Source organism: Notolepis coatsorum (assembly GCF_963971535.1).
Source record: "Notolepis coatsorum genome assembly, chromosome: 5".
Classification (NCBI taxonomy): domain Eukaryota; kingdom Metazoa; phylum Chordata; class Actinopteri; order Aulopiformes; family Paralepididae; genus Notolepis; species Notolepis coatsorum.
This window is the reverse complement of record NC_140169.1, coordinates 36,831,738-36,848,832: the sequence shown is the minus strand read 5'-3', so window position 1 is coordinate 36,848,832 and position 17,095 is coordinate 36,831,738. Positions and strand designations below refer to the sequence as shown.

Sequence of the window (17,095 nt, the reverse complement as noted above, 5' to 3'; positions counted from 1 at the left end):
GGGCCGGGCAGTGCCCTCTTAAAAACCTTACGTTTCTGTTTCATTTTCGCGTAACGTAGTGCTGTCATCAGAGAGTGAAAGCCTTCTGTCTGAGGAGTCAAGATGTATAAGTTAACAGATAAAATAGTCATGGGAAAGTTGCATTTTTTGGATGTAATTACCGCAGCCCGCAGGGAAAACTCGAGGGGAGCGCTCAGGTGGATGATGAACAAATGAACCAGACCGAAGTGGCATTGTTTGAAGTTGGAATATAGCCAGTTGGCGAACGTTTTAATTTGTTCTTGGATGTATGTAGCCGGTCGGCGAAGTTTTGTTAACGTTGTTCAACTCGTTGCTGACATCAACACAGCGAAGTGGTGAGTCTGATTATTATTATTTGCTGGTGTGTGGGGTCGCTGCTGCCCTGTTCTCTTGCGCTTTCATTATATAAAGGTTGCTCTGCTCGAAATCTGATTTCTATTTTCTATTTGTTTGTATAGTGACTGAGTAGGCTATTGTGTCGTGTGTGTGTGTGTGTGTGTGTGTGTGTCAAAGAAGATTCCATATAGCCTTCAAATACGTTTTACGAGGCTGCCGTGTGAGACTGTGAGTCAGTCTAACGCCAGCGCTGGGAAATAGAATTTGCGAAACAGGCTATAGAATGGTTGTTAGTTTTCAGCGTGATATGTGTTATTTAGTTAGACCTATTGGACATTTTCGTTTTTGTTTATTTATTAAGTAAATATATAAAGTGTTTAGAATATTTAAAACAAAAAAATTATTTAATATTTTGCTATATAATAGAATTTGCGAAACAGGCTATAGAATGGTTGTTAGTTTTCAGCGTGATATGTGTTATTTAGTTAGACCTATTGGACATTTTCGTTTTTGTTTATTTATTAAGTTCATATAAAACCGTGTTTCAAATATTTAAAACAAATACAAAAAAATAATATTTGAATAATAATAATAATAATAATAATAATAATAATAATAATAATAATAATAATAATAATAATAATAATAATAATAATAATAATAATAATAATAATAATAATAATAATAATAATAATAATAATAATAATAATAATAATAATTTTTTCTGGTTTTCATGCGGGCTAGGGCTTAAAATATTATTTACAGTCGGGCTTATTTTCGGGCAGGGCCTGAAGTTCACGGGCTAGGGCTGGGCACAGGCTTCATTTCAAGGCCCTCGCAGACCACTAGTGGCAACTACCGTAATGTGGCCAGCATCCTCTTCTATGCTGTGGCATGCTGGGGAGGCTACATCAACTCAAGGGACACCAACAAGCTCAACAAGCTGGTGAGGAAGGCTAGCTCCGTGGTGGGAGTCAAGCTACCTAGACTTGAGGTGATGGCAGAGAGGGGGATGATAAGGAAGCTGGCTGCCATCATGGAGAACCCCTACCACCCCCTCTACGACGAGCTAGTCAAGTTTCAAGTTCAAGTTTTAAGTTTCTTTAATAGTTGTCATACAGAAGTACAGAATACTTTCATACAAAATGCTTCTTACTGTTACGCTCCAGAGACTGTGCTAGACAAGATAGTATCAAACATAGTATACGTGTAATTTAGAAGAAGAAAAAGAGGTCACAGTGTTCGGTATAGACATATGTACAATGTTCTGAGTTACCATATAATATACAATACTATGCAGTGTACTAATGTACAGTACTATCTAGTGCAAAGCAGAAATGTGATGAGGTACAATTTAGGTACAATTTACAGTAAGGTGTACGAGTTGTAGTGCAATCCTTCATCAATAAATATAAAGTGTGGGGAGTGGGTGCTACAGTGTGTTTGTTTAAAGTGGGTGTGTGCTATAAAGTGTGTGGAGTGGGTGCTACAGTGTGTTTGTTTAAGTGAGTGTGTGCGTGTGGATGTGTGTGCTATGTGCGTTTGGTGGTTGTTGTTGTGTAGTGTTCATTCATTGTTCGTTTAGCAGCCTGATGGCCTGGGGATAGAAGCTTCTTCTGAGTCTTTCTGTGCTCGCCTTGAGACTCCGGTATCGCTTGCCTGACCGCAGCAGTTCAAAGAGGCAGTTGTTCGGGTGACTGGAGTCTTTAATGATTCTCTTAGCCTTGCCCTTGCAACGCTTGTTGTAAATGTTCTGGAGGGTGGGGAGCCCCCTTCCAATTGTGCGTTCGGCTGAACGTGTCACTCTTTGTAGTCTGCTTCGGTCTTGTGCAGTGCTATTCCCAAACCAGGAGGTGATGTTGCCGGTCAAGATGCTCTCTATTGTACATGAGTAGAAGTTCTTAAGGATCTTCTGACTGACTTGGAACTTCCTTAGGCGCCTGAGGAAGTAGAGGCGTTGTCGTGCCTTCTTCACAACACTGTCAATGTGTGTGGTCCATGTCAAGTCCTCGGATATGTAGGCTCCGAGGTACTTAAAGCTGTTGACTCTCTCAACCGGTGTCCCGTCGATGCTGAGGGGGCTGTAGTCCTTGACCCCCGACCTCCTGAAGTCCACAATCATCTCCTTTGTTTTGCTGACGTTCAGGGAGAGGCTGTTTTCCTGGCACCATCCCGCCAGGACCTTGACCTCTTCCAGGTAGGCCCTCTCGTCGTTGGCAGAGATCAGGCCCACCACCACTGTGTCGTCAAGATGAGAAGCTCGTTCAGCCACAGACTCATTCCCCCCCGACACTCAACTAACCGCCTCGGACAGTCCTTCATACCAGCGGCCATCAGGCTCCACAACAGTGGGCAGCGACTAGCAGCCTCCAGGCTCCACAACAGGGGGCAGCGACAGCGACTGCTACCAGACATTGACCTGGGACTTATAGGAACCCAAGGAGGACAACCTACACTACCTTAGGCTTACTGCACCTTAGGTGGATACTGTGATACTGTGATACTGTGAATAATGTATATTCAGTGGATACCGTGATACTGTGAATAATGTATACTCAGTAGATAGTAAATTATAACACTACCTTAGGCATACTGCACCTTATGTGGCACTGTGAATAATGTGAATATTTCTTCAGCTAGTCAGATAGTAAATTATATTGACCATATTGACCAAATTGTTTACACTGCCTGTGTTGTTTTTACTACCTGTACACTGTGTTGTTTTTACTACCTGTACCCCCCCCCCCCCCCCATGCTGCTATGATGCCTGAATTTCCCCAAGGGGATCAATAAAGGAATATCTTATCTTATCTTATCTTAATACTAATAGAGGATGGAGGATGGAGGACTTCTAACATGGCTACCACTATAGTACTAATGCAGGATGGAGGACTTCTAACATGGCTACCACAATAGTACTAATGCAGGATGGAGGACTTCTAACATGGCTACCACAATAGTACTAATGCAGGATGGAGGACTTCTACCATGGCTACTACTAATGCAGGATGGATGACTTCAAATAAACCTCTTGATTCTTGATTCTTGATTCTACCATGGCTACCACTATAGAACCAATACAGGATGGAGGATGTGACCATGTGTTGACAGACCCTGGCGTTTATCTTCTGCTTGTTCCTCTGTGTATCATGGAAGTAAAACAGAGGTTCCAGAGATACTGTATGATTCATAAGGAGTAGGGGGCGTCCACTCTACAAATAGCGAAAATGAAGGGAGGGTAGGAGTGAGTGAGAGAGAGAGAAGAGAGAGAGAGAGAGAGAGGAGAGAGAGAGAGAGGAGAGAGAGAGAGAGAGAGAGAGAGAGAGAGAGAGAGAGAGAGAGAGAGAGAGAGAGAAAGAGTGAGAGAGAGAGAGAGAGAGAGAGAGAGAGAGAGAGAGAGAGAGAGAGAGAGAGAGAGAGAGAGAGAGAGAGAGAGAGAGAACCACAGAGAAAGAGAGAGAGTGGGAGACAGACAGACAGACAGACATACAGAGAGATATAGAGAAGGAGAGACACAAGGCTTAGGAAGTATGAGTAATAAAGACCCTCTCTCTCAAACAGACTTATTTGTGGTGGCCCCCAAACCTGCAATCCAAAACATGTGGTCAGAACACAACATTGCAGTGCATTTTGTCCATTCGCCCTCATTCTCTCTCTGCCTCTCTCTCCCTTTGTCGAGGGCGGAGCTCCTCCTGAATGAACAGAGAGCAGGCACGTCGGGCACGTTGTCACCAGCTGTATTCGAGCGCCCCTGCTGGGCCCCGTTCCCCGTACCTGAATAACTGAGTTAGCCGGATAACTTTCGGTTAAGTCTGACTTAAGCCGGACTTTCCGGTTCCCCATACCTGGATTGTCCAAATCACCATGACAACAGATCCAAAAGTTTGAGCCTGGTCGAAAGCAGAGTTTAAGTTCAAGTTAGCCGGATGAAGCATAGCCACGCCCCCGCAAAGAAAGTGACAGCTCGTTTCCTGAAATGATTCCCACAGTCTACGATCTGCATTATACCATTCTGAATTACGTTTTTGTGCTCCATTCTTCCAGAGGGGGCTTTTGAAATGTAAAATAGACCCAAAATGCTGATACTAAATTCACTTTGTCCTAAATAATGCACGTTATATATACCGTGGCGCTCGCTCGGTGCGATGTACACATTATGTGGTTATTTTAATTGTAACTGGGATTAAGATGTCTGATGAGATGCGCTGTTTGACGGATTTGAGAAATTGAATGAGCCGTTGACGTCACATTAATAAATGAGGATAAAGAGTTAAAACTTCATTCAAAATAAAGAATATTCTAAACACGGGTCTCTCGTTCATTAATGTATAAACAATGAATTTATCCCATCTGGCACAGTGGCGCAGCGGTAGTGCTCAATCCTGGCAACCCAGCGACCGGTGTTCGAAACCCCGTGTTTCCAATATAATTTTTTGGAATATAATATTAATGATTATACGCCAAAGTAGCCTAGTTTTAAGTTAAAATATTATAAATCTACATGCATTGAGGATGTCATTCTTTATATAGCTCTCAACGTGCACCAAATTGAATTATTCCTACATCGCAAAAAGAAGGGAAAGACTAGGTTTCGAACCCCGGTCGTCTGCGTGAAAGTCAAAAGAAGAACCCGTTACACCACAGTGGAGATAAGTAAAATATCGACCATACATCAATCAATGGGAAGAGAGCCGTATCGTTATACTGTATAATAGTTTAACTAATTATTTTCGCTAGCAAGATCTCATTTGATTATTCAATCCAGCAGGCAAGTTTAAAGAAATATAATCTGATTGATTGAGGTAATGAGGGACTTAAAATTAGCCTATAGATAACGCATTTAACTTGTCGGCGAGGCGATTGAGCCGTACTGCAATATGTTAATAAAGTTTTAAATCAATTAATCAATCAATGCCGCTAGAGAATCAGGATCTCTGCTATCGATACGTGCTGGCTTTTCAACTGGAGCGGCCGCGCGCACTTATCCTGGGTCTCAAGTCTGGCTTGAGTTAACGAGACTGAATCCACCTTCGAGGAACAGGAAAATCCCGGCTTCAAACATCGGGTTAACTGAATCTGGATAATGACATCTTGATCGACTTAGTTGAACCAGGTACGGGGAATAGGGCCCTGGTCATTGTTACCATTAATACGGTGCCCAAACGGTCCCCAAACAGTGTTCCAATGACAATTCATGGCTTCATCAGTACCTGGAGGGGAGAGAACAGATGGTGGAGGTAAACGGTACCCTATCCCCCCCTCCCAGTGAGCTGTGGTGTTCCACAAGGAAGCATACTAGGGCCGCTACTGTTCCTAATTTATGCAAATGACATGTCGTCAGCTTGTGACTGCAACTTGTTCCTGTTCGTGGATGACTCAGCCCTGCTGGTCTCTGACAAGAACAAGTTACAGGTTGAAAAAACCCTCAGCTCGGAACTAGGCAAAATCTGCACCTGGCTCGCTGACAACAAACTATCATTACACCTGGGTAAAACAGAGTCCATTCTCTTCGGTTCAAATAACAAACTCAGCAAGACCGACGGCTTCTCAGTTACAGTGGGTGACAATATTGTCACAAGGAAAGATGAAATTACATACCTAGGTTCCATCCTAGAGGAAAATCTTTCCTGTGACAAAATGGCATCCAATGTAATACAAAAAAAGTCAACCAACGAACTAGATTCTTGTACCGGATCTCCTCTCTGGTAAACAAGAATACCCTGAAGACTGGCAGGAGCACTCATTCAAGGGTACTACGACTATGCTTGCACCTCATGGTACCAAAGCACCTCAAAGGCGCTAAAAACTAAATTACAAACATCACAAAACAAACTGGTCAGACTACTGCTTGACCTTACTCCTAGAACCCACCTCACCCCTGACCACTTTGACAACCTAGGATGGCTTAGCGTAGACGACAGAGTACAGCAACTTGCAATGGGCCTGGTCTACAAGATACACTACACGACCAAGGTACCCATGTACATGTCAAAATACTTCCCAAAGGTCAGTGAATACCATGACCACAACACCAGAGGGAGCTCCACAAATCATGTTAAACCCAGATTCGGCTCAAACAAGGGACTAAACATGTTTAGCAATTATGCCACATCAATGTGGAACGCCCTACCCACAGCTGTAAAGGAATGTGAATCACTACCCACTTTCAAAACCACTCTCAAGGAGTACCTACAGGAGACAATTCGAAACTGTACTCCAATGTACAGTAAATGTCCTAGCCCAGTAATACACAAGACCCTCTTCTTGGAACCAAGTAAGGTTTCATCGATAATCCAATGTACAGTTACCCCCACCCCGCCTACCCATGGAAGTGGACGGCCATTTTGGATAATCACACTGAATTATTGCGGTACACACATTACAAAAACCTTTGTTAAACACACATTTTCTGTTGGATTTTTATAAACCTTGGACCTGTACTACATAAGACTTCAGGCTATGGAACCGTTATGTTTTCCAGCTCCTACCTCTCAGCTGGAACCCAATAACAAGCATCTAGCAACAAGTCAACACAAAAGTAAGGAGCAAATATTTTATTTCAGTGTGTTCAAAAAACTTTTTTTTTTTTTTTTATATCTTTTTCCCCCTCCATTTTCCTCCGATTTTTCTCCCATCCCAATGTTAGTCGTATGCCAATTCCCAATCCCTTCCTGGTCGCTGCGCACTTACCCCCCACAGTCGGTCTGGGAGAGTGGAGGCTATCACGTGCTTCCTCCGACACACGTCCAGCCAATCAACCGCTTCTTTTCACCTGGCAGCGCGGATCCTCCCTGAGAGGGCATAGCGTGTGGAAGGATCACACTATCCCACTTAGGTCCTATCCGCGCTTAGCAGGCGCCCCGACCGAACTGTAGGAGTCGCTGTTTACAACGACCCGGATCCACCCCGCCAGCTTCTCCCACCCTCTAATACTGCCAATTGTATTAGTGTGAACGGCCAGCCAAGCTGGTGACAACCCCGGAGCTGTGAGCTGGATTCGAACAGGCGAATCCAGCTCACAGCTTCGGGGTTGGTGACGAACGCAATCTCCGCTACGCCACCTAACCGCCAAACATCTGTTTTTCTAATACATTAGCACTCAAAGTGATTTTCTATTGTGTAAGCAACTTCAGAATGTTACCTTTCAAAAGAGACCAGACTCATGCATGTGCTATAAGTATAAAGTATAATAAATCGCAAATTACTTTAGGTATGCAATCATCAGGCGTGTTTTGCAAAATTTGCAGGACTGTTAAGGGGTTAAAATGATCGAACGGCGGGAAGTTTAACTTTCCAACAATGTATTGAATGATTTGGAGAAGCGCAGCCCGGAGCCGACAGACGAGCGCAAAGTGTTGCAACGTTATGCTCGTCTACCAGGTCGGGCTGCATTTGTAGAGGTTCATCCAATGCACCATTCGAAAGTTGAATTTGCCGCCTTTCGATCGCCACCAGACTCAACCAGCTGCGTGCTTCAGATCTCGAGTTACATGACGATATATCCGGCGAGTGTCATTTGACAGGCCGCTCAGTCAAATTACCACGTCCAGTTCTGAACAGTCTAGAACTGACCAATCACCGCTGATGGCGAAATTGATTGATCACCATTGTAGCCAACGAGTGTCCGCTCCGAAAGAGACTGCAGCCGAGCGGGTGAGAGTGGAGGAAGGTGGTGAAAGTTGACGAAGAAGTCCGTTGTTGTGACTCGAGAATGAATTGAAGTGGACGGCCATCTTGGAAAATCACACTTTTTTTACCGGTACACATTTTACCAAAACCTTTCTCAAGCACTTCTTTTTTAATGGATTTTTATTAAATGTGGACCTGTACTACATAAGACTTCAGGCTATGGAACCACAATGTTTTCCAGCTCATACCTCTATGCTGGAACTTAAAAACAGGAATCTGGCAACCACTAAACAGAAATGTGAGTACAAACAACTTTTACTTCCACGTGTTCAAACCTCTGTTACTCTATTTCATTAGCACTCAAAGTTATTCTTCTTTTTTGCTCTAGTAACTTCAGAATGCTTTCAAAAGAGACCAGGCTCATGCATGTGCTATAAGTATAAAGTATAAAGCTAAGTTTTGCAAAAAGAGTAGCCTATGCAGTCGTCAAAAACTAAAATGTCCCCGTTTTGGGGGTGATGCGTAAGAGGTTAACTATTTAACAAAAAATACCACTTACAGCACTTTAACTCTTTCCCAGCATGACTTACCGAAGAAGCAGTAGATGATCCCAAACAGGCAGCACATGGAGCAGACGACGGAGGGAACGATTTCGTAGCGCCGCTCAATCTCCTGGTCGCACCGCAGACCCCCCTCGGCCCCGCCCAGCAGTCCAGGAGGAGGAGCCAGCTTAAACGGCAGCAGGTGACCGGTGGACGTCATGGTTACAGGGTGTGGGGAGGTTGGCAGGGTTTCAGAGGAGGAGGGGGAGGAGGGGGAGGGGTGATTAGGGTGGGCGGGGTCAGCTGGTCTCAAGGGGAGGAGTCCCTTGAGAGACCTGAGAGAGAGACAAAGAGATGGAGAATGTTGAGTTCCAGTGGAAGTCTTAACCTCTTGAGCCCGATCGTGTGATTTCACGTCACAAATAGATCAATACAGTCCATATTAAGTGATGTTGCATGTCTTTTTCAAATGTAACCAAGATCTCTAATATACAGAGATAGAAAGAAGGATAAAATAGACACAGTGAGAGAGAGAGAGAGAGACAGAGAGAGAGAGAGAGAGAGAGAGAGAGAGAGAGAGAGAGAGAGAGAGAGAGAGAGAGAGAGAGAGAGAGAGAGAGAGAGAGAGAGGGTGAGAGAAATAGTGGAGAGAGAGAAAAAAAGAGACAGATAGAGACAGAGAGAGTGAAAGGAGAGAGACAACGTGAAGAGAGAGCAGAGAGTGAAAGAGGGATGAGGAGAGAGATGTGGCAATACTGAGAGTGACATAGTCATGAAGTGAAATAGTAAGACAGAAGACAAAATAGAGTGAGAGAAAGATTGAGAAACAAACAGGCAGAAGGGAGGACTGAGAGAGAGACAACGGGAGGGAGAGAGAGATAGAGAGAGATGGAGGAAGAGACAAAGAGAGAGAGAAAGAGGGGGAGAGATGGAGGGAGAGAGAGATGATGGAGAGTGAGGGAGGCATGGAGGAATGGAGAGAATAGAGTGATTATTGATGGTTCATTCTAAGTACACATTTCCATTCTCTAGTTTGCTGAGTGAGCTCTTGATACAACAATCAACATTAGCTAACAGGTAAATGTGAGTTGTTAATTATTATCACAAAATGACGGAGATAAAACAGACAGAAGGTACAGCATTACTGTCCCTTGGTTTGTTTTGAATCAGAATCTAGTTAACGTAGAAACAACAGGTTTGCTAACAGACGGTGACGTATCTTTCAGTTCCTAAAGTGGAATAATAATCCATAAACAAATGGATACTTAATGACAGACAATGGATCAACCTGAGCCCTAAAACTTAAATGTCTTAACCACTTAAGCACCGGACGACCCTGAACGGACCAGTCACTGCTGATGGCAAAGATGATTGACCACCTTTGTAGCCAATGAAATTCTGGAGCCAACGCTATCCAATGTGGGGGCTGATCGCAACGAGAAAGGGATAAAAGAAGCCAGGGAAGTAGTTTGTTTTGACTAGAGCCTCGTAATCAATGGAAGTGGACGGCCATTTTGGATAATCTTGCCGAATTAACGCCGGTAGGCTACACACATTACAAAATCCTTTGTAAAACACTAATTTTCGGTGGGATTGTTATAAACTTTGGGGCACTGGGCCTGTGCGCGTGCGAAGCGAGCGTGTGTGCCGCAAGCCTGATTTTTGGGGGCCCTTTTTGGGTGGGGGGGGGGGGGGGGGTAGAAAAAATTGTTTTTGGGGGGTTTTGGTGATCAAATATTGAATATTGAACTATAATAATCAGTGCAGGAGCTCACTTATCCTTGAAAGACACGTTTATCACTGACTTAAACTTAAAAAATAAATTAAAAAAAAATTGGGATAAAAAGGCCACTTCCCTAAAATGTGCCTTCCTACTATATCAATAAAGAATCTTCTCTCCTCTGCTTCCCTCTCAGCCTTCCTACTGTCCGAATAAACAACTGTCTCTCCTCTGTCTCCCTTTCAGCCTTCCAACTGTCCTAATAAAGAACCATCTCTCCTCTGGCTCCCTTTCAGCCTTTCTACTGTCCCAATAAAGAACCATATCTCGTATGTCTCCCTTCTAGCCTTTTTACTGTCTCAATAAAGAACCATCTCTCCTCTGGCTCCCTTTCAGCATTCCTACTGTCCTAATAAATAACCATATATCCTCTGTTTCCCTTTCAGCCTTCCTACTGTCCTAATAAAGAACCGTCTCTCCTCTGTCTCCCTTTCAGCATTTCTACTGTCCTAATAAAGAACCTCCTCTCCTCTGTCTCCCTTTCAGCCTTTCTACTGTCCTAATAAAGAACCTCCTCTCCTCTGGCTCCCTTTCAGCCTTTCTACTGTCCTAATAAATAACCTCCTCTCATCTGTCTCCCTTTCAGCCTTCCTACTGTCCTAATAAAGAACCTTCTCATTATTCCGCTGTTAAGGGATAGCTCCTCTGTACTTCCCTGAGATCTGAGTTGTATGTGTAATGTCACTAATAGGTTGAACATATCATGGTATAATATGTGGTAACTTGACCTTTAGCTTCAGCTACACAGAAAGCTGAGTAGATATTGACATGTCTTGAAAGAATATGAGCTGCCTACTTGGAATTTCTGGTAAATATCATTGGGTGATTATTGCCAATTTGCATGTTCATAGATCCTTGCATTCTTAATGAGGGTAAAGGTAGTTTATTGAACAATTTGGTGGAAAAACACATTTATACAAATTGTTATTCAATATAGAACATGTTTTAAGGATTAAATGCAGCTGGAGGGAACCTTCAATCTGGAGTCACTGAGGGGCTTGGCCTGCATCTTCAAACGATGTTGAGGTACAAGTCAAATAAATGTATGAAAAAAAACACAACTAAAAGACACAAGAGACATCCCATTAATTTCCCCAATCGGCTTGTCCCATTGACGAGCCAACTGGTCAGTGGCGGCTCGCCACTAGGGGCGCCAGGGCGCCGACCCACCTGCTGGCCAGCTGCAGTTAAATCAGAGAAGAAGACAATAAAACTTTTTTACGTTTTTGTGTTTTATAGCCCTATAAATAATATAAACATGTTTAAAATGAATAATATTTACTCATTTTAAGTATGTTTGTATTTCCAATGCACAATATAACGTTATTATCTAAATTAAAAAAACATCGTTTTCATGAGCAGGAAGTGACGTTTTTTTTTATTTTTTCGTATTTCTCGCCCGGGCTAGAAGCGATAGCGCTCTGAGTGCGCGTCACAGTTTGATCGCTGTCTCCGTCACAGCCAATCAGTGCATACGGCGTTGTGCGTTGAAATATGACTATTATGTTGGAATCCGAGCGCGATTTGAAGCGGTCTAGGCAGCAGCGTGAACTTCCGTGAAGAATTTCCATAGCCGCATTTCGCGGAGACGCTCTCTGATTGGCCGACGCCAGTATTTTTTTCCATGGCAGAATTTCACAGAGACGATCTCTGATTGGCCGAATCCAATTTCTAATGTTCCAATTCTAGCTTCTAGCTTGGTTCCTAGGTTGGGCTAGGTTGTTTGTCTTAGCGTGCCGTGACTGCAAGTTCTTTAGACTGTTAAGCTTAGGCACTCTTTCAAAGTTGGTTAAGGTTAGAGTTTGTCTTAGAGCATGGCGATAGAACGCCAGGTAGTTTGCAGTCTGTTCGAGCGGAAATGGACAAAGGAATGTACTTGTTGAGTGTTGTGCTAACGAGCTCAGCTAACACTTGGCTAACAAGCTATATGGCGGATTATACACGTTTATCAAGCTCTCCTGCCCTGGACGTTTCAACTAAACAGTGAGTTTCTCTCTCTCTCTCTCTCTCTCTCTCTTTCTCTCTCTCTCTCTCTCTCTCTCTCTCTCTCTCTCTCTCTCTCTCTCTCTCTGTGCTTAACGTTAACGTTTGAAAATAGTTTTTTTTAGGAGCAGTACTACTGCTGGCCATTCATGAAGCGAGACATTGCTGATTGTTTATTTATTTTATAACACAAGACTATGACTACCAACTGCCTAGCCAGCCGTGTATCAATCTTGGATGCAATAATAACGTTACTTACCACACTGACTATGTCGATGGCTCATTGATTTAACTACTGCAGCTCTCTCGGATTGAAAATACGTGGATTATGGCTTGTTCAATATCGTCTATGTTTGAATGAATGAATGAATGAGAACTTTATTAACAGATTGCAGAATGGGTACAATACAGTACGGCTCAATACACACAATTGTTAAGGGGATGCAGACCAGAGAAAGACGTTTGTCTTGTTTACATCAGGGTCCCAGATTTTCGATTCATATCGATAGTTTAATAGCTAGCCTTGGCTCGTTTAACAATATGCAAAATATGTGTACAGCCCTGTACTCATACTGAAGTTATTCTTGGTATATAATAGGTCTGATTGTGTAACGAATCGATTCCACGTCGCGCTGTGTGTGAGAGAGAGAAGGAGAGAGGGAGAGATCTGCCTGTGTTAGAGTCTAGACTATACTTTATTTGACTGGTTGTGTGTTGTTGTAGTAACAGCTGAGCGACTCGTTCATAAGAGCCGATTCATTGCCGTGAGCGTGAGTCGAATCGCTCAAGTCTTGCCATGAGTCTTGCGTGGTACAGTACTGTACAAACTATTTGGTATAGCGCCCCTAGTGGCGAAGTACCCACCGGCCGCCACTGCAACTGGTCCCTGCAGGTCGAATATGGTGGTCAAGTGTCAAGTGCAGAGGTGACTCACTCACACAGGTGCTCTGATAAACAGTAGGCCTGGCAGCAGAGCTCAGTTTCCCCCCGACTAAAACGAACACTGCCGCTGTGAAAACTACCAGAGGAACCACTGCACCAGTCACTCCTGTGGACCATGGTCTTCTTCACATTGCAACCGCAAACACTCACGGAAGACAAACTGCTTGGACACCGCAAGGGAGGATGCCGTTACATTAAACTGGACCAATTACTGCCCGGGCTATCGCACCCAGACAGTGTCTCACTGTTTCATCTCAGCACATGGTCTCTGCTGCCTGGACATGCTGTACATTACAGCATGCGCTCTCTCACCAGGAAGTGAGTATGAGAAGATGATTGTACTGACATCTCAACTGATAGTGAATCGGGTGCGATGTAAGCAGCATAAACATTACAGGCCAAATTAGACTATACATTGCACAGATATAGTATCTGCAATTATGTGATAATGTGACTGAACTCTAAGCAGCATTATATCCCCTACAGACCGACCTTTACCACAGCCGTGAGGACACATGGCCTGGTGTCTCCCCTATTCCGCCCTGGTGTCTCCCCCTATTCTCAACAATACTAAACGACATGGCCCCCCTAAGAACCACCAGGGTAAAAAATCGCGCTGAGCCGTGGATGCACTCCGAAATACTGGCCGCTTTGAAAACCAGAGACAAAAAATGCTCTGAGTTTCGTAAAAGTCAGTCAAAGCTTACTAAAAGCACGAGCAGTGAACTCCAAGCCCACGTGACTGAACTCAAACTAGAAAGAAACAGACTAAGAAACGACGTAAACTCCATGATCAAAACTGCAAAAAAGAATTTCATCAATGACAAAACTGAGGAAAACAAAAACAAACCACGTGAACTTTGGAAATTACTCAATAATCAACTAGGATGCAGTAAAAAACTTAAAACCAGATTCTCAAACATAAACATAAAAACGGACAACACGCTCATCACAGACAAGCTGGATGTAGCCAATTACTTAAACATTTTCTTCACAAACATAGCCACAACACTGGTAAACAAACTACCCTCCCACTCAGGGCTTTATGGGGTAGAACACATAGTAGCTTACTACAAAAACCTAGGGGTCCGCAAGGACGACTTCAAGCTGGAAATGGTAACAACAGATGAGGTACTCAATAAACTGAGCGCCCTCCAACCTAACAAGGCCACTGGCCATGACAACATCCCCTCCAAATTCCTCAGAGACTCAGCAGCCGCCATCACCCAAATCATCACACACATAATAAACCTCTCCATAAAACAGGGACACGTCCCCAAGGACTTCAAAATTGCGAGGGTGACCCCTCTGCACAAAAAGGGCAGCAAATTAGACCCAGGCAACTACCGCCCTGTTTCTATTCTCACCTCCATCTCGAAAGTCATGGAAAAAATAGTTTACGAACAGGTCGAAAAGTACCTAGCGGAAAAAAATCTAATCTACGAATTCCAATCTGGCTTCAGAACATCCCACTCCACTGACACATGCCTTCTCTATTTGAATGACCACATCAAACAAGAGGTGGTCATGCTGGACCTACAAAAGGCCTTTGACACGGTCAATCACTCCATTCTGATTGACAAGCTAAAAGCAATTGGTTTTGATAGTCTATCAGTGAGCTGGATGCAATCCTACCTTGAGGGGAGGGAACAGATGGTGGAGGTAAACGGTACCCTATCCCCCCCCTCACAGTGAGCTGTGGTGTTCCACAAGGAAGCATACTAGGACCGCTACTGTTCCTAATTTATGCAAATGACATGTCGTCAGCTTGTGACTGCAACTTGTTCCTGTTTGCGGACGACTCAGCCCTGCTGGTCTCTGACAAGAACAAGTTACAGGTTGAAAAAACCCTCAGCTCGGAACTAGGCAGAATCTGCATATGGCTCGCTGATAACAAACTATCATTACACATGGGCAAAACAGAGTCCATTCTCTTCGGTTCAAATAACAAACTCAGCAAGACCGACGGCTTCTCAGTTACAGTGGGTGACAATATTGTCACAAGGAAAGATGAAATTACCTACCTGGGTTCCATCCTAGAGGCTAATCTCTCCTGTGACAAAATGGCATCCAATGTAATAAAAAAAGTCAACCAACGAACTCGATTCTTGTACCGGATCTCCTCTCTGGTAAACAAGAATACCCTGAAGACTCTGGCAGGAGCACTCATTCAGGGGTACTACGACTATGCTTGCACCTCATGGTACCAAAGCACCTCAAAGGCGCTAAAAACAAAATTACAAACATCTCAAAACAAACTGGTCAGACTACTGCTTGACCTTACTCCTAGAACCCACCTCACCCCTGCCCACTTTGACAACCTAGGATGGCTTAGAGTAGACGACAGAGTACAGCAACTTGCAATGGGCCTGGTCTACAAGATACACTACATGACCAAGGTACCCATGTACATGTCAAAATACTTCCCAAAGGTCAGTGAATACCACGATCACAACACCAGAGGGAGCTCCACAAATCATGTTAAACCCAGATTCGGCTCAAATAAGGGACTAAACACGTTTCGCAATTATGCCACATCAATGTGGAACGCCCTACCCAAAGCTGTAAAGGAATGTGGATCACTACCCACTTTCAAAACCTCTCTCAAGGGACACCTACGGGATACTGCAATTCAACACTGGCCCCTGTAAATATCCTAACCCAACCCCCTCCAATGTACAGTCATTTACCTAGTATGATTTTGTCAATAGTCCAATGTACCTGTACAATTTTGTTTGTTTGTACAGTGTCTCCCCCCCCCCTCAATGTACAGTTTTGCTTGTTTATACAGTGTGCCCCCCCCCCCCAACCACCTCCAATGTAGATTACCCAGTATGGTTGTCAATATCCCAGTGTAACCTCCTCCAATGTACAGTTTCGACGTCAAATGTATATACTCCCTTTTCCTGACTCCTTCTGTATCACAAACAGTACTGTATTTGCAAATCTGGTATGTCATAAATGTATAGATGTAGCAGTACTGACTATCTGTATGTCATGTATGTCATATATGTCCTGATGAATTGAAAATGGGGGACCCTGATGTAAACAAGACGAAAGTCTTTCTCTGGTCTGCATCCCCTTAACAATTGTGTGTATTGAGCTGTACTGTATTGTACCCATTCTGCAATCTGTTAATAAAGTTTTCAATCAATCAATCAATCAATACTCTGTCAACAGTCATCTCCCGCCTCGACTACTGCAACGCACTGCTCGCTGGCCTCCCGGCCACTGCCACTAAGCCTCTTCAACTCATTCAGAACGCAGCGGCCCGCCTGATCTCAAACCTACCGAAGTCGGCCCATGTCACCCCACTTCTTAGGGACCTGCACTGGCTCCCCATTGCTGCACGAATCCGCTTCAAGGCCCTCGACCTAGCATACCATGCGGCAAAGGGAACCGCTCCCGCCTACCTCCGGTCAATGGTCTCTACCTACACACCCTCAAGACCCCTACGCTCTGCATCTTCTGGCCGCCTCAGACCTACTCCTATCCAAGCTCCGGGAGGGTCATCAAAGAGAAATCGCCTATTCTCAGTCCTTGCCCCACAATGGTGGAATGAACTACCCACCCCAGTTAGGACAGCCGAAACACGTCCAATCTTTCGCCGTCGACTAAAGACGCACTTCTTCAACTATTATCAAAAAAAAAAAAAAAAAAAAAAGCCCTAACCCTAACTAACCGTACTGTCATGCACTTGTCCTAATAAACTAACCTACACAGTAGCACTCAACACATTGTTGCTCAGCTGATAGAGTTGTGCCCTTCCTGATGGCTTGTCGTACAGAACTTGTAAGTCGCTTTGGATAAAGGCGTCAGCTAAATGACTAAATGTAAATGTAAATGCCTCTCAGCCTTCCTG

At 44.0% G+C, this 17,095-nt stretch overlaps 1 protein-coding gene across 1 annotated transcript in view; it reads right to left on the bottom strand.

The window, feature by feature from the left end:
- LOC311228150 (transmembrane protein 198-like) overlaps positions 1-8,748 on the bottom strand; it is a gene marked incomplete at both ends in the record, with an annotated part of 97,718 nt that extends 88,970 nt beyond the window's left edge. The window contains 2 exons of the mRNA XM_084314064.1: positions 6,846-6,852; positions 8,577-8,748. Of these exons, the coding sequence (XP_084170190.1) occupies positions 6,846-6,852; positions 8,577-8,748 (179 nt within the window). The remainder of the gene's footprint in view (positions 1-6,845; positions 6,853-8,576) is intronic.
- Positions 8,749-17,095: the final 8,347 nt, after the last annotated feature.